General features: G+C 37.6%; 1 protein-coding gene across 7 annotated transcripts in view; it reads right to left on the reverse strand.

The window, feature by feature from the left end:
* The window catches only part of ENPP2 (ectonucleotide pyrophosphatase/phosphodiesterase 2), a 107,980-nt gene that overhangs the window by 47,168 nt on the left and 43,441 nt on the right, over nucleotides 1-17,371 (reverse strand). For all 7 annotated transcript variants that reach the window (XM_060286980.1, XM_030875669.2, XM_060286982.1 and 4 more), the window contains 6 exons: nucleotides 13,725-13,850; nucleotides 11,625-11,685; nucleotides 9,417-9,514; nucleotides 9,123-9,202; nucleotides 8,251-8,370; nucleotides 1,034-1,089 (listed from right to left, as the gene is read on the reverse strand). In XM_060286980.1, the coding sequence (XP_060142963.1) occupies nucleotides 1,034-1,089; nucleotides 8,251-8,370; nucleotides 9,123-9,202; nucleotides 9,417-9,514; nucleotides 11,625-11,685; nucleotides 13,725-13,850 (541 nt within the window). The remainder of the gene's footprint in view (nucleotides 1-1,033; nucleotides 1,090-8,250; nucleotides 8,371-9,122; nucleotides 9,203-9,416; nucleotides 9,515-11,624; nucleotides 11,686-13,724; nucleotides 13,851-17,371) is intronic.

The raw sequence follows: 17,371 nt of genomic DNA on the forward strand, positions 1-17,371 counted from the left end.
GTCATTTCTAACATATACTTATTTCTCAACAGAGAAAATCTCTTTTTAAAAAGGGGGGTGGGAGACTGTTAAGGGACACTCTGTGTTAGCATCAAATCACCAAACCCAATTTCAATTTAGCCCTTCCAATCTGAAAAAGCTACCTTTATTCCTGAATTTGGAGAATATAGACGGTACCCTTCTGTGTTAATCTGAACCTGTGATTGCTCTCAGCTCACTACTGTTACAGAATAGTCATATTTTTGTTACGGCATAAGAGGCAAATATGGAAACAGCTTTAGGTGGTTAAAAAAAATAAAGATGGAAAGAACATCTCAGTGGGAACAAAATCCCCATGAAAGTTGAAACAGATTCCTTTTCTTCCTAAGGAACCTCAAAAATAATCAACATGTTGACACTTTTATTAGGTAAGTTTCATCTTAAGGCTATTTTATGAACATTAACTACTAATCCCCCCATCACCTCTGCGGGGAAGAGAAGTAGTTCCTTTTTTCTTATTAGGGAAATCCTGGAGCTCAGTGGGAAAATGGGGTGGAAACAGAGACTTCCTCTTGTCTCCTGTCTGGAGTTTCCAGTCTCTAGACCACTACATCAGCTGTCTGAGACCATATTCAATTTTTAAAGTTGTGAACCAAAATAAATATAGAATGTTGTAATATATTTATAGAAAATGATAATTCAAATCACAGCAATAAATAGCCTGAGAAATATACATTCCCTAGTTGCCAAGTTACCAAAAACCTACAAACAGGGACAGAAAATTCTAAAGGGTGACTAGATGTAGGAGAGAAAATCTTCCTTACATTCTATTAAGAAAAGATGGGGGAAAAGAGAGAGAAGAGAAAAAGAGAATGGAGAGGGAAAAAGACAGAGAGGATCTCTTAAAAAAAAAAATGGAGGGTTATTTTGAATCAGAAAATATTCATTCGTTGGAGTATGTTAACATTTAACTGAAGTGAAATCAAATTGAATGAATGTTTCTTAAATGGAATCATAATTGTAATTTTACATTGACAAAATAGAGGTAACTTACACAGACCAGAAGAAGGTCCCAGCTTTCACCCCTTGCTTGGTGGCTGTAATCCATAGCTAATGAGGAAAATATAAGAGGCTTAGAACATATTCTGGGTTTGGGTCAAAGAAGAAAAAGGTTTTAAAATATATTAGCTCAGATATGTTATACTTTACCATACCCCACCATAAATTTCCCAATATTTGCAACCTTTTTTTTTTCACATCTGGAAGTCAGAATTATTCTTTCCATAAATGTTATTCAATACATTCTCTGCAAAAGCTTTCAAGCTCTGCTATGATTATAGTGGCTCTTTTTTAAAACACTTTTATTTCATCTCAAGAGTCTCTTCTGTACCTGTCTTTTCTGATCATTGTTTTGAACATTTCACTTACATGGCAGAATTCTGCTCATCAAAGGACCCCGAGTGACCATATGTTTCCCTGACTGTTGAAAGCCTACAGAGGAAAACCCTAATTTGGCACACAGATGCCAGGATCTCGGAACCTAGCTTTGTCTTGTTTTGTTTGAAATGAGGTGAATGAAATGGGGAAAAGGGGCTATTTTTTATTCTGGTTTTCCCCTTGTACCTTTTACTTAGCCTTTTAGTAAGTGGAATTTTAGGAGTAAATTCCTGGGATAAGTTAGGTGAACCAAGCATGTCATTAAGGCTTTTAAAATATTCTTTCCAGGGACTTCCCTGGCGGTCCAGTGGTTAAAACTCTGCGTTTCCACTGCAAGGGGCATGGGCTCGATCCCTGGTTGGGGAACTAAGATCCCTCATGCCCCGTGGAGTGGCCAATATATGTATATTCTTTCCAGCTCATGCTGTTGGGAGGTAGAAGATACGGCAGTTAAGAACCTGAGCCCAGCGACCAGCTAGCTGCATTTTAAGCCTTGCCTCTGTCACTTACTAGCCTCGTGATCCTTCAGCTAGTTATTTAAGGTCTCTACATTCCTTTAAAATATAGATAATATTACCTAGCGCATAGGATTATTCTGAGCTTTAATGAGTTAATACATGTAAAGTCCTTAAAAACAGTGTTTTAGCATTTGGTAAACACTAGATCAATTTTCATCTTAATTATTATGCATTAATGGAAATAAATATAATCCAGTTATTTTCAGGACACTAAAAACAACTTAGAATGGCCAGTGTCCCATTGAATAGAAGTCCGCGGAAGAAACCCCTTAGCTTTAGGAGGCAAACAGGAAAAAGAAGTGTAGCTTGGTTTTTTACAAGACCAAAACAAAAATGGTCTACGAGTTGCAACCAACCTCCTTTCTGGTTTCTTTGTCTCCAGAATTTGATAGTGTTTTACTTACTCCAGTTAAAATCTTTGTTTTTGAGGAAAGGGGCAATTTGGAGGTGTGGGGCATTCAGGAGCTTGGCCACGGCCTCAGAAAGGTCTGGAACGCCTGGCCTGGGAGAATTCTGCAAGGATTCCCAGGCCCCTGGGGAGGACTGGAAACCCCCAGCTCCAAAATCACAGCTGCTGTAGCTGGCAAGTGAGGGATGGGGCAGGAGAGCATACAGCACCCTCCCAGATTCCTGGAGGGCTGAGCTGCCAGCGGATGTCATTAGCATGGGAAAGGTGGAGTCCTTGTCCCATTAGGATGGACCAGAGAGATCAGGACCTCAGATTGCTCTAAGCATCTTACCAGGGTTTGGTCCAAAGTATCCTTCTGCTTTACAGATAAACTCTGGCATTTCTGGGTATCCTCAAGCCAAGGAGGACTCAAATGGGTCCTGGAGTTTCATACAGTCTTGTGTCAGCGCCTCCTTTAGCAAGAAGGTGAACTCAAACCGAGTCCTGGACACCCTGCAGGTGCCTCAAAGCCACCTCAGATCCCAGAGAGATCAGTTTCTTATATTAAGTGATCTATTCGCATACTTATTTTAGTTTCAGAGACACATCCTTGGTGCACGCACAGCCAAACAACTTCCTAGAAACTGTGGTGCCTTGACATTTCCAAGGAAGTTGTATTAGGCAATATTTGGCAGATATGAAATGTAAAATCAATCTGGGGTTTTCTAACGGAAAATTTTTTAATAGAATTTTGTCAAATGATGACCCTACATTTTCAAAAGTTATATTGTGGAATACATGCTGATGTTGGCATTATCAGAGCAACAGGAAGCCCTATAAGTAACTTTTAACTTATTAACCCTCAGGGGGAATGATCACCAAAGGAGTCTTTGCAATGGTATAAGGAAAGAGCACTAGGGGAGACGACAGATGTGAGGGTGCTAAAATTATCCCAGTGGCAAAATCAGAATCATTGGTTTTTTGTACTTGTCTGTACTTCCCCAAAATTTTGTAGTGACAATTAACATCTTGGTAATCAGAAAAAAAAAAAAATTAACCGGTTGTCAAAAGCAATGTGAACTATGAAGACAAGCTAAAGGTAAAATTTTTTTATTTATGTCTTCCAAAAAAGATGCAAAAAATTCCTCCCTGCTTCTTGGTACAAGTCGTGTTGGCCGCATTTTCTAAAAGAAAATTGGGAGCATGGTCAGAAAAGTGCAAAGAATGAACAAATAAGAGAGAATACTTGGAATTAAAAAAACATTTTAAAATCTCAAAGGAAAGGACCCTAGCAGTAATGAAGCTGGTCGGTCAAAGGTTTGGCAAATGGTATGAAACTGAAGCATGAAGAAAGTTTCTTAAGTTAAATCAGATCATGAGCAGTTATAAAAGTTCCTTTGCAAGTTATATATTATATTTCAGAACTCTAAAGTTAAATCTAGTAATTACAGAGAAAAAAGTGCAGTAAAATATTGGTCCAAAGGAAGATAAATGAAAAGGAGCCTCTTGGTCTATGAAGTAGAGGAGGCGCAGGGGAGGGAGAATCATAAAACAGAAATCATAAAACTAGTTTCTTGTTAATTCAGAGAAATAGGAATTATAATTTCCCATTTCCCATTCTGAATTTGAATGTAATCTGTATTTCCTCAGCGCTGGGCCAAACAACACAGCTAAAAAATAATTAGCTAAGAAGACACTGAGTCTGGCCTTCCCACCTTTAATCCCAGTATTTCGCCCATTGCTTTCCTTTATCTAGAGGCAGAGTTTTCAACATTTGTGTCCTAGATGTTACATTTTGAAAAGGGGACAAATGGAAATAATATTGTACCTTCTTGATATGTTATCAGGAATAAAAAAAAAAAAAGAAAAGAAAACTCCCACTGGGACCAGGAGCATTTAAATGCGAAATCCAACACTTTCTCAAATTCAGGAGAATATGCAGCTGTGGGAGAAGGGGAGATGTTTTAAAAAGGAAAACATGCAAAAAAACATTTTTGAAAACCATGAACTACTATTGTAGTCTTCCTAGCAGTTCTTTGCAGGGAAATTATTCCTTTGCATTCTAAAGCACAGAGGTAGAAGAAATAGAATTCTGGGACACCAGAGGAATGGGCGGGGCCCTAGTATCAGCAGGAGTAAATCAATCGCTGAGATTCAAGAGTAGGAACAAACTAAAGATGTGAGGGTTCGGGGATGCAGCAGAATAGACTGTGAACCAGTGTGGCTCTTTCCAGGTGATTAGGGCCAGAAGAAGGTGAGTGACGAAATCCAGGAAGAAGTACAGGCAAACACGCCTCAGATGGGACTGTAGAACAGTTCAATCCAAAACATAATAAATGGACACCTAAAAGTGTTAGGCTGTGGGTTAGGTCCTGTGAATAAAGAGATAAATAAATCAAGTCTCTACCCTCATGGGGCCCATAGACGAAAGCAGATTATGTGAATAATTTCATATGATATGGTCACAATTATGATAGAAATAACAAGAAAACCCAAAAGTGGGTCCCTGAGCTTAGCGAGGGCTGAGGGAGCTTAGTGAAATCTACTTAGAAAAGGTTGCTTACAGTGAAATTTGAAAGAGAAATGAGCCTGGCAGCAAAGGGACCAGGAGAGTAGAGTCTATCCTAGGTACATTATGATACAGTAAAATGAGAAAGAAATATAGATTTATCGCAGTATATGGAAAAGAAACACAATAAAGAAAAGGTAAAATTTTCCTGGAAAAAATAAAAAAGAAAGTCACCTGTTAGACAAAGTGGTAAGCAAAGACCAACATTTTCCATCAGGCCAATCCCTTTGGCCTGGAAGTTCACTCCTACTCTAATGTCATTCTTCTTCTCTTTGCTATCTCTTTCTTGAACCTGCCATCTTTCCTGTGTTCTTACACTACAGTAATTCACAAGGATGGTCTCAGGACCAACTCATTGCATCACCAATGCTGGCCGAAAACCACCATAGGTCCAGCAACTTGAGAAGTAATAGGAATGCTACAAACTAGTAAATAAAACAAAAAAGAAGCAGACTCACAGATATAAAGAACAAACTAGTGGTTACCAGTGAGGAGAGGGAAGGGGAAGGGGGCAATATAAAGGTAGGGGAAAGAAGGGGGGTTATTATGGGATTATCTGATATCGTGTGTGAAACTTTTGAAAATTGTAAAGCACTACAGAGTTTAAAGAATCTTTCATTCAATTAAATTTTTTTTTTAATTTTTAAAAAGAATCCTCCTTCCTCCAGAAACTATGGCTCAAGAGGACTTGCACCATGGTAGGGTGCTGGACTCATCTCTCAAATCGTCACACGTAGTGGGCCCTGTGGAGTCTCACTCACTCTCCACCTCTCTGAGTCCAGCTTTGAACGGAACAGGCAATTTCCTCACTGAGTTATCTTAGTATTAGAAATTGCAGGATTAGAATGGAGAGATTTTTCAAAGAAACAAACACACTTATGGCACTCTGTTAAGAGTATGGAACATACTTTTGTAATGAGAAAAAAGTAAATAGTTTCAAAACAACATGAAAAGGAATCCCATTATAATATGTAGGAGAAATGTAGGATCGTACAGTGAATGACAACTTTTAATAGTGCATTCTGAAGATCAACAAATTAAAAGCAGACTCAACTTTGCTAAAGTGGCTATATCAGGGTTTTAAAAATAAAATTAAATTATAGAAATTATTTTTGGAAGTTGAATGGCGCAATTCAAATTGAATGGACACTACAAATGCCTCATGTCATATATAAGATTTCAAACTAGAATAAGAATGGTTCTTATTCACCATTTAATATGACTCATATATTATTTAGCCAAATGTCTTTCATGGTTTAATCACTCAGTAAAAAATAAGTTGTTTGACTTAATTACCTGTTTAAGATTTTTATAAATATTTTCTCTACTCCAATTATTTTTTCACTGTGAAATATACAAGCCTCTTACGCTTAAGGAGTATTTATTAAGGCTCATCTTTTCTTATAGCACTTATAATTTCTTATACTCATACTGTAGTTTCTTATAGTTTCTGTCCATATATTTTTCCTATGTGCCAAGTTTCTATAAAACATGTTTTTAAATGATATCTACTGTGCTCCTTGGATTTCTTATGGTGGCATCTTGTTCAAGAAGATAGACAGAAACACAAATCAGTTTCAGTGCAAATCTCCGTCAGCACTAGGGAATTACTAAACTTAGTGAAATGTGTCGTCTTAGAGAGTTAGTGAGGAAACAGGCAAACAGGGTTAAAACAGACTTCACTTCATTGAGCAGGTTCACAGCTTTCCGTCTGCTCTGTTTCTGCAGGAGTTAATGAATATGTGGACTCATCTTCTGAGTCATGCCAACCCAGAGGAAGCCTAATATCCACACTCAGTGGAAGTTGATCCAATTTGATAAAATTACTATTTATATCCTTTGTGGTTCTTCAAGCAAGTTTGCTTCCATGACAAAATTAATATAAAACACCAACTAGCAACAGCTCTTGACAGAACTCAAATTTCAATTATTTTATTTATACCTAAAATCTTCCTCCATCATAAACTTTGTTTGGGAAATCCACACTGTAAACAAATTTCACTTTGCTTACAACGTAAGACATCACAGACTTCTGGGAGTCTAGCCTGAATAAAGACAGCAGAATCAGAACCTCTGATAGAAAGAAACACTTCTACAGATATACAAGTCTTCCAACTTTTTTTTAAATGAAAAGCCCATATTTAACCATGCATACTGATTATGCAATATGAATTTTTTTGTCATAGATGACCTTTTCTCAAAGAGCAATACCATTTTTTTCATACTTTATATTCTCTATTTAGCCCATAGACTGAAGCAAACATTTCCAGGTAGGAGATCATTTGGGGATGATAGGTACGTGGATATGTGCAGACTGCCCACTCTTCATGCCATGGCAGATTGCACAAAAGCCTCCCAGCCCCCCTTCCCACCAGTGTTCCAGGGAGCCGTGGCCCCCAGTCAGAGTAAACATGAGATGGAACCATTTGCCATCCTTCTTCTACGTGTTTCTGATTGACTGTGTGTACTGGGATGTGTTCCTACGGGGATTCGGATCCTTCTACCCAGGGTCACATGCACTTAGTTCAATTCTGCACATTAAACAGCTGGATTTATGTTGCTGCTTTGCTCACCTCTGACCAAAGCAAGCTGCCTGACCGTACACATACACACAGTCACAGGAAAAATATTGTGCAGAAAGCCACCTATATCCCTTTTTACTTTCTGCCCAGCCATTTGATCTGAAGTAAATAGGATGATTTCTTTCAAAGTATCAATCTGCTGGTCCAGAACCAAGGTAGATTCCACTTATACGTAACTTCGAAGATTTTTTAAAAAATGGATTAAACAGAAGAATTCATAAATTTACTGTGGGTTTCATTGAGATTTTTTTTCCCAGCAAGTTTCCCTGTTCCTGATCATATGGCGTTTGGGCTAAAATTTTGTGGCAGTCATGTCATTCACTTCTTTTTCATTGTGTCCACAAATCTAGTAAATCAATAAGATCTGAGTATTCCTTCTTCAAAATATTTCTGAAAGTTACCCCTATGTCACCATTTCTACCACTGTCACCCTAATGGAGATCCTTATCATCGCACACTTTTATAATCATAACCTCACATACACACATGTATAAACATAGACACATAAACATATGTATATACAGTATATATACATTGCATACACACATGTTAACACATACGTATATATATACATAATACACATGCACATACATATTATATGCACATATAGATACACATATATTATGTACACACATACACACATATATATATACAATATCAAAAGACAGAAACATTGCCAAGTATGAGGAAATTAAATGCATCTTTTCAACAGGTAACAAATTTAGGGGTGGGTGAAATGTTTCAAGGCACAGACACACAAAAAAATGCAAAACTCACCGGTTGACCTCCCCACCACCTATGATTAAATTTCTCTCGCCCTCGAAGATGGAAAGTGGCATCAAATACAGGATCATACATTGAATTGCCAACAATTCCATGTGATTCTGGATATAGGCCCTTTGTGGAAAAGCAAATTTATTGTCAAAATAATCCACACATAATAGTTCTATCATAAATTTTCTTGTCATAGAAGGTTTTATAACAATATTTAATTTCCAATTTTATATAAGACATATATAACCTCTATACGTGTCTGTCTTAGCAAACAGGAATATTATCTATGGACTAATTATAAGCCATCTGTGAAACTTGACATGATTATAAGAAATTTAATATTGGGATGTTTTTTAACTGTTGCATTTAATAAGATGACGATAATTTTTATTACAATAAATTACCCCTTAGAATGAAATTTACTTATGTGCCTCCAAAGTTTCTAAATACACTATTCCTTTTTCCTAGGTTTTATTTCTACTCCAAACAAAAAATAACTAAATAAATTATATTTTTTAAAGAAGAAAGCAAGGTAGAATTGGGAGTATCTGAAAATTTAAACATAGCAGCTCTGAAGTCAACATTTTTTATTTGAAAATTCGGAAAATAAAGAATAGCTCCTGTGGTATTTGAGAGGTTGAATGTATATATGCAGACAGAACTGCAGCTGAAAAAAAAAAAAGGTTTTAAAATTGCAATGAAGTTCAGTCATCCACAGAGTTGTAAAAGGCATTTACTATAAACAACTGATACAGGTAAGATGAAAAAGAGAAAGATTTTCTTTGAACACTAAGGAACATGTTTTTTAAATCTCTCTAAGTCATTTCAGCATGAAATCAGCGCTTTGATTCTACACCACTTGAAAAAATACTTACAGTGGCCAAAGTGTATAAGTTAGGGAAAGTTTTTGTCGGGTACACGGGCCTCATGTAGGGAGAGTGAGTGCCACAAGACCCTAGAAACAGAATTCAGGTATTAGAGCAAGAGAACAACCAGGAATCACCTCATGTATGCAAATCCATTCTATAAATGAGCAAAGACATGTGCTACCTTCACTTTTGAACTTCAAATGGTAAAGTCATGTGTCCATACATCTCAAAACCGACAGCTAAGTGGCTACTGGGCAGATCATGGATTACAGATAAGAACACAGTATGAAAATGACTTACTTAGTTTTTCAATGTTAGGCATGACCTTGCTGCCTTTCTTCATGTACGATGCACGGAAACCATCCACAGAGAAGATGATTAATGGAGGGCGGACAAACCTTAAACAGTAACACATTAAGCTTTAGAAAAATTATTGTCACAGCTTTGCTTTATGCCTAGTCATTCTCAATAATTGGAACCGAGGGTTTCCAAGATGAAACTTCAAGTGAGGATTCTGTACAAGCCTGGGCTTCTAGCCACATAACATTTGTGGCAACTTAAGTGCAGAGTTAAATGACCAGGGAACGGACTGGACTCCAGATTTCCCCTAATGTACTTTCTCCACTGCTGCCTCTTGCACTGCAAACAAGGTTTTTCACAATGTAAAAAGCCGCTATATTTGCCTGGAATATTGATTCTCCCGTTTGCTACCTGAAAAACTCCTATTCATTCTTTAAAATTCAGCTTAAGATTTCCTCTTTCATAGTATTAGGTGTCATGCTTCTGAATCCCTTTAAGATATTAATTAATACCTCTTTTATCATTCATATATACATTATACTATATTATATTGCTATATTAACATGTTTACCTTCTTCACTCGTTTCAAAGCACAGTTTGTGTCTTATTCATCTTTTATTTTGTGGACCCATAGTAGGGCTTCAACAAATATTTATCACATACAAGAAAAAAGGAAGGAAGGAAGGAAGGGAGGGAGGGAGGGAGGGAGGGAGAAAGGGAGGGAGATGAAATTAATAGCAGTAGTACTCCTGTCACTAGAACTAAATACTTATACAAAAATTATTTTAAGTTTAATTACAAAATAATTTCAAAAATAATTAAAATTGTTGAAGATCTAAAAATCAATCAATAAAGAACTAGACTATCCACCTAACTAGGGCAGGACTGATGAAATAGGCCTTTTGTTATATTCTAAAGATACAGTTGTTCGATCAGACTTGAGAATGCTAAACTATGTGCAAAACTGTTTCTAATAGTTTGAAGATAATTCAGCAAGCACGGGCTTGAATTTACTTGAAGCTACATTTCTTATGAGGCATTTTAAAAAATATTTATTTATTTATTTGGCTGTGCTGGGTCTTAGTTGCGGCACGCGGGATCTTCATTGCGGCATGCGGGATCTTTTTAGTTGCGGCATGCAGAATCTTTAGTTGCAGCATGTGGGATCTAGTTCCCTGACCAGGGATCGAACCCAGGCCCCCTGCATCGGGAGCATAGAATCTTAACCACTGGACCACCAGGGAAGTCCCAAATGAGGCATATTTTAAATGACTCATTTAAAATAGAGTCACATATAAAGAACTTAGAACAATACTATATGAGTTCATTATTATCATAACTATTATAATTTTACGCTTCTACCACATAGACTGCTTTCACCTCCAAAATAACTGAACACATTTTAAACATTCAGAAACTATTGCCATCCCATTCTAAAAGTCCAAAGAAGTTCAAGTAGCTCATGAAAGTTAAAAAGGAGACAAAAATAAAAATATTTAAATTCTTGGATTTTGTGTCCCAGGCTCTGCTGCCTAAAACGAAAAGAACTCGATCAAATACATTCATGAAAACACATTTGTAGAACATTTTATTTTCTGCCAGGCATTTTAAGGGTCCATGAATTTGCAACAGTTTCCTGGAAGGCGTAATAAGTGTCTTATGCTGGTCCCACTTGAGCTGTGGGGTGTCACTCAAGTTTGGCTGTATCCCAGCAAAGCAGGGCTGTAGTGGTTTGTCAAGTTTCTGTAGCATCTGGTAGGAGTTATCATCGCAGATAATATTTTTGAGACATTCTGTAGTCCTCCCTTCAGCCACCCCACCACCACTACTGTCACCAAAAAAACAAAAAGCAAAAGCAGCACTTCAGGAAAAAACACAGGAAAACAAACCAAATCACTGCCAGAAATGTTTCTTTTCTTCTTCAGCATTATTTATATATACTTCGTAAAATCTTCAGCTAAGGTGAGATACAGAGGATATTCAGTCTCTGATATGTGCAGGTGATAGGAGAAAAAAAAGTTTTTTAATTCCCTACTTCAAGATGTACATTCCAGCATTCGACTGGTAAATTACTCAGAAGTACTCATAAGTTTGCCTATATAAGAGGATTTCAGTTTTACATTGTTTTTAACTATTTACCCATCCATAGCCTGTGATATTTTATCAATAAATATTTAAAACTGTATAATATTCATAAAATGCACTCACCCTGCAGGACATTCTGGGGCCTTTATTTCCTCACAGTCATCATCTACCCAATGTGACTCTCCTGTAAGGAAAAATGGGTAGACTTTTTGATGAATCTAATTATAAATATCCAGAGCCTTGAAGTGTATAATTGCAGGACCTGTGTCCTGTTTGATACTCATTGTTTATGGGACGCCATCTAAAAAGAACTTCTGAAATAAAGCCTAGTGTCTGTTTTGGCTTACTAAACTACACCCATACATGATGGGAAAGTCTAGATTTAATAACCCCAAGTGGTGTTTATTTGAGCCTTCCGAGTCTAAATGGTTTGTAGATAAAAACACCAGTGGCGTCAGCGAACAAAATTCCATGTTTGTTTCCCTCCAGAAATAAACTGTTTGGTCATTAGACAGAACATTTTTTCCTAGGCCACCAAACATCTCATAGCCGTAGAAAACATGGCACAACTTCCCTTTAGTTGGGGAAAAAGATTTAGGCTACTCAGAGATGATAGATGGAATATTGCAATAGAGAGGTTATTCGCCAATGGATCCATGAATAGCCCTTGCACTTAGGAATAAAACCAATGCTATCTGTCACTTTTATCTTCCACTAAGATCTGGAAGCATAAAGCCATGTCTTTCTTGAGTTACTCCCACCAAGAATAGAGAACAGAAAAGAGCTTAGATACAAAATGAAGCTTACTTTGGAGAAAAAGAAAATTATCAAAAAGCATTTGCTTTAAGTTCTCCTAAAACAAAAAAAGCATATGTCTTGAACATAAGTAACATTTGTGACCAAGACTTTGGAGAAATTGCTCCCATGTAAAGAGCACTGGAGATCTCCCTGGTCAATAAGAATCTAACCACTGACAATTGTGTAAGTACCATGCTCCTTAAAATAGGGAAGCTTTACCACACGTGTAATAACCCAGGCGTACATATGGGCCCTACAAAAGTACTGCAACTAGAATTTTAAACCAGCAAAAGCCAGCATTTCATGATTCAACGACCAGTGATACTTAGGACTTTATTTTCTCTTCTAATAGCCTTTGTGGCTTATTGGTACATTTACTAGGGAAATAAAAGGGAAAAGGAAATAAATTCTCAACGAGTTTTATGCTTTATCAACAGTTCCAATAATCATCTGGGGTAGGAAAAATTTTCAAACTCAGCATTCAAGCAGTATGCCTTGCCATAAATAAACACTATGCATATTTCAGAACTGATTTGCTTTTCCCCCAAAATATTTGAACAGAAACTCTATTTAAATGTTCCATGTCACAGCTAGGAAGAGGACTTAATTTAGACACTAAAAAATGACTTGCAAACTTTACACAAAGATCCTTGGATCCTTCCATTAACTTTAGAAGTGGGTGCGATGGTGGCTTAAAAATCCTTAAAGACAGAAACTGCATATTTTTATATGTTTGGCAGTCCATTGAGTAGTATTTATTATTGGAATAAAACCATCATATTTGACACTCAGCCACACAAAGTCAGCACACATGCATGTATGGCTTTGGGGTATAGCAGGAGCTATTGGTGTCCCATCCCCTTTAGCAGCTAGTACCCCCATCCCCATGCTGCTGCTGGTGCTTTGCCTTACAGCTTACAGCCAGTGAGTACAAAAGCCATGCCCCTTGCCTCAAAGGTAAGGACTCTGGGATTTACCTTCCAGAGCCCGCAGTAGGGCAGACCAAGGTGAGACCTCCCCTGAGGCCACATCCTTGCTTACTTTCCCCTCTCCCACATCCCCTGCTCCCTTATACGGTTTTCTTGCAGGGCACTCTTCCAATAAATTCCATACACACACAATTCCTGTCTCAGGCTCTGCTTCTAGGAAACCTGACCTAGGACCAAGGCAGGAACTCTTTTAGAAATCTCCTCATTATTCCGGCTGTATCTAATTACGGAACTTGGGGTTATTTCCTTGTTATTTCAGATCAGTGAAATGCAGAGAAGCAAAACTAAGAAAGAAGCATGAGAAATTAGGAAGGACAACTCCTTCCTGCCTCCCAAGCCCATATCCAAGGTGATACAGCCACAATATCCAAGGTCTCTTCAAACATCTCCAGTTTTTATTCTTTTAAAGATCAAGCCAACCCGAGGAAACATGTACCTTTGCAAACCACTTGGTAATTAGTACAGCAGTCTCCCCTGGCCAAGCAGTCCTCTGAGCAGTGACAAGCATTGTCTTCATTTCTTACTTCTCCGCATCTGTCCTTTGTACACTCCCAGCCGCCAGCTGAAATCGGCACAACAGAACACTCACTGCTTCACACAAACCAAATAAAAGAGGCCACAATTGCTTACAACGTTTGCCAAGAAAAAGAGCTAAAATCCCACATCATTTAATCTGCTTGTGAAATTAGAGTTGGCCTGAGGCCTAGATGATATTTGGAGGGCTTACAAATAGGATGGAGTTTTAATTTTTCAAATCAGAGTACAAAGCCAAATGACACTGGGCTCCTTTGGAAAAATGAAACCCTTAACCATTTGCCAACTGTCCTAAATGACCCAATACAATGTATAGTGTGTAAGGTTTGTGATAGAGATACCTACCATTGTAGGCATAGTTGCTATAGCTGGACTCTTATTTTCCCAAGTAGCTTTATTTAAACTTTAATCAGCTTGATTTAAATACAAATGATAGTGCAACAAGGACCTACTGTACAGCACAGGGAACTCTGCTCAAATTATGTGACAACCTAAATGGGAAAAGAATTTGAAAAAGAATAGATACATGCATATGTATAGTTGAATCACTTTGCTGTATACCTGAAACAAACACAATATTGTAAATCAACTACACTCTAATATAAAATAAAAAGTTTAAAAAAAAATAATAGTGCAACTAAATGGCCTCTACCTGCTATAAGATGCACTTGGGGGTTAAAGTCCTAAACAGATATGAAGAGTATAAAGGTATACTAAAAACGTTCACAGCTCTAAGCATTGACCAAACTGTGGCCCTACCCACAATCAGAGGTCAGAGCCCTTTTTTCAAGGAGGTCAATCGCTAGGTTACAGATTTCTATCTGAGCATACTTGATTGGGAGCTCACACTCAACTCTACCAAGAAAATATCTTCGGAAAAGTAATATTTTTATTTTAAAGAGTGTGCTGTACTTTTTGTGTGACTTTTCATCTGCTAGACTGTAAGCCCCATGGAAGGAAAAATCACATCTCTCCTTTCACCGCTATATCCCCAGTACCTGAGTCTATCTACCTGGCACACGCCAGGTAGTCCATGAACACTTATTCAATCTAATTGAGAATTACCATGAAAATAAAATATGACTCTTTAAATTTGGGGTTGCTGTATTGAGAAACTTCAGAGTTAATTCATTTATTCAATAAATACATCTACTATATTTTCCGTGTTCTAGGTGCTGGGGAGGTAGTGAAGAACAAGGTCTTGTCTTCATGGAGCTTCCATTCCAATTGGGAAATACAGACCATAAGCAAGTAAACTAGTCAATGAGATCATTTCAGCGTGTGCTAAGTGCTGTGAAGGAAATAACAGGATGGCATGGATAGTGAGTGACAGGGGTGGGCCCGGTCTACTTGACATAGAATGGTCAAGAAACGCTTCTTTGAGCTAAAGGACACTTCAGGTCTTCACCTCTTAAAACGTGTCATAAGTGGAAAGCAATGATTTTAGAAAGCAGTGCTGACTGACATCTATACACTAATATGTATAAAATAGATAACTAATAAGAACCTGCTGGGGCTTCCCTGGTGGCGCAGTGGTTGAGAGTCCGCCTGCCGATGCAGGGGACACGGGTTCGTGCCCCGGTCTGGGAAGATCCCACATGCTGCGGAGCGGCTGGGCCTGTGAGCCATGGCCGCTGAGCCTGCGCGTCCGGAGCCCGTGCTCCGCAACGGGAGAGGCCACAGCAGTGAGAGTCCCGTGTACCGTAAAAAAAAAAAAAAAAGAACCTGCTGTATAAAAAATAAATTAAATTAAATTTAAAAAAAGAAAAGAAAGCAGTGCAGCTCTTTAATAATATTCTACCTAGAGATACTACAGCTATGTGAATAAATGGATAAGGGGATAACAGCTGCCACACTAGAAAACAATGCAACTACTGTCTAGTTTCCATTCTTTTAGAATTACCTTTGCATCCTGATTCCATTCTCTGATTTTTTTTTAATATCCCCCATTTCCACTGCCTTCTCTTCCCAACCAGAATAAATGCTTGGAATTCTCTTGCCCAGGGTATGCTATTCCCAATGGTTAGCAATTTTCCAAGGTTACTTTGACTGATAGAGGTCATGCGAGTCCTTTTCCTCAATTCAGAGATAACTCTATCAACCAGTATTCCTCTCCTAGCTTATTCCTCTCTAGTTCCATAAGAAAATCCCTTTGCTCACAAAACAGCATCACTATTAACAAGCTAGGTTTATTGAGAAATTACTAACTTTGTATAAGAATGAAATTTTTAAAAATTCAGTGAACTACAAGTAAGGTATGATTCAGTCAGCTGTATAATTTTCAAAGCAAATATGGGAATAAACACAAAAAACATTGAACTTTATTGGATAACAAGAAAGTTACCTATCAGAAAAATATTATTTAAAATGAGAACATGCTGAAAAGGGAGTGCTGCAAAGCTCTTGTGCCCTTTGAGAGAAACATCAACTTTGAGAAGTGTAATTCTGTAATATATATTTAAATTTTAAAAATGCATATACGCTTTGATCCCCAAATCCCATTCCTCAGAATTTATCTCAAGGAAAATAGGCAAAAATATGAATATGTATGAAAAATATTCATTGATACATTGTTCATAATAGCAAAAATTACCGAAACATAAATGCTGATCAGTTACTCAATGAAGTAGCTGCATCTGTCCAATAGAATACAATGTAGGCATTCAAAAGGGGGATGTGTACAAAGGTACACAAATACAGATACACCTCACACAGGCATAAATACACACATGTATAAATGTGTACACACATTCTAAACACACACCCAGTCTCAGAGTTTACATTGAAACATTGATTGTGCTTATCTCTAGAGAGTGCTGTGTCAGCATAGTAGAATCTCAGAGATTTCTGTTTGCTCCTTCAACCTTTTGCTATTATTTTATTCTTCCACATTTGGCCTTGTTCATTTCCACAGGGAAATGAACTACTTTAAAGTGCTATTATAACCCATGCTTATTAAACTTGGGAAGAAAGGCATGAGCTACATTCAGAGAGAGCTAACCTAAAGGCAGGAGATCCATTAAACTTTGCAAGGAGCTCCAAGATCAGGAATCTGGAGGGCTGAGATGACGTGTCAGGGACAAGATACTCAAGGTAGAGAGGAAACACACAACATTAGCTAGTTCCTCAGTGCCAAGCAAATACAGACCGCTGGTTTGAAATAACACTTTAGAGCCAAAAGCTCTCCTGGAACATCTGTTCCATCCATATATTCAGGTTACAAGCTTCTCAGCATTTAAGTTTACAAACCCACAACTAAGGAAGCTGGGAGAAGTTCCAAAGGAAAGTAACCCAAAAAATGGCCAAATGTTTGGAAAATGTATTATGCAAAAAAACAGTCTAATAAAATTCTTCTTATCTGGGGCAGAAAACAAACAAATCAGAACTAGTAAGGGGGTTGACATAGGTTTTCATGTAAATCAGCGGCTATTTCTTTAGTAAAGGAGAGTAATGTCTCTGTTTCTCATGATGTCATTAGAAAACTCAGACTAATGTTAATGATAATATAAGTCAGATTTTTGAAAGAATCATCTAACCATAAATGTCTGC

This window comes from Globicephala melas, chromosome 17 (assembly GCF_963455315.2).
Source record: "Globicephala melas chromosome 17, mGloMel1.2, whole genome shotgun sequence".
NCBI classification, from domain to species: Eukaryota; Metazoa; Chordata; class Mammalia; order Artiodactyla; family Delphinidae; genus Globicephala; species Globicephala melas.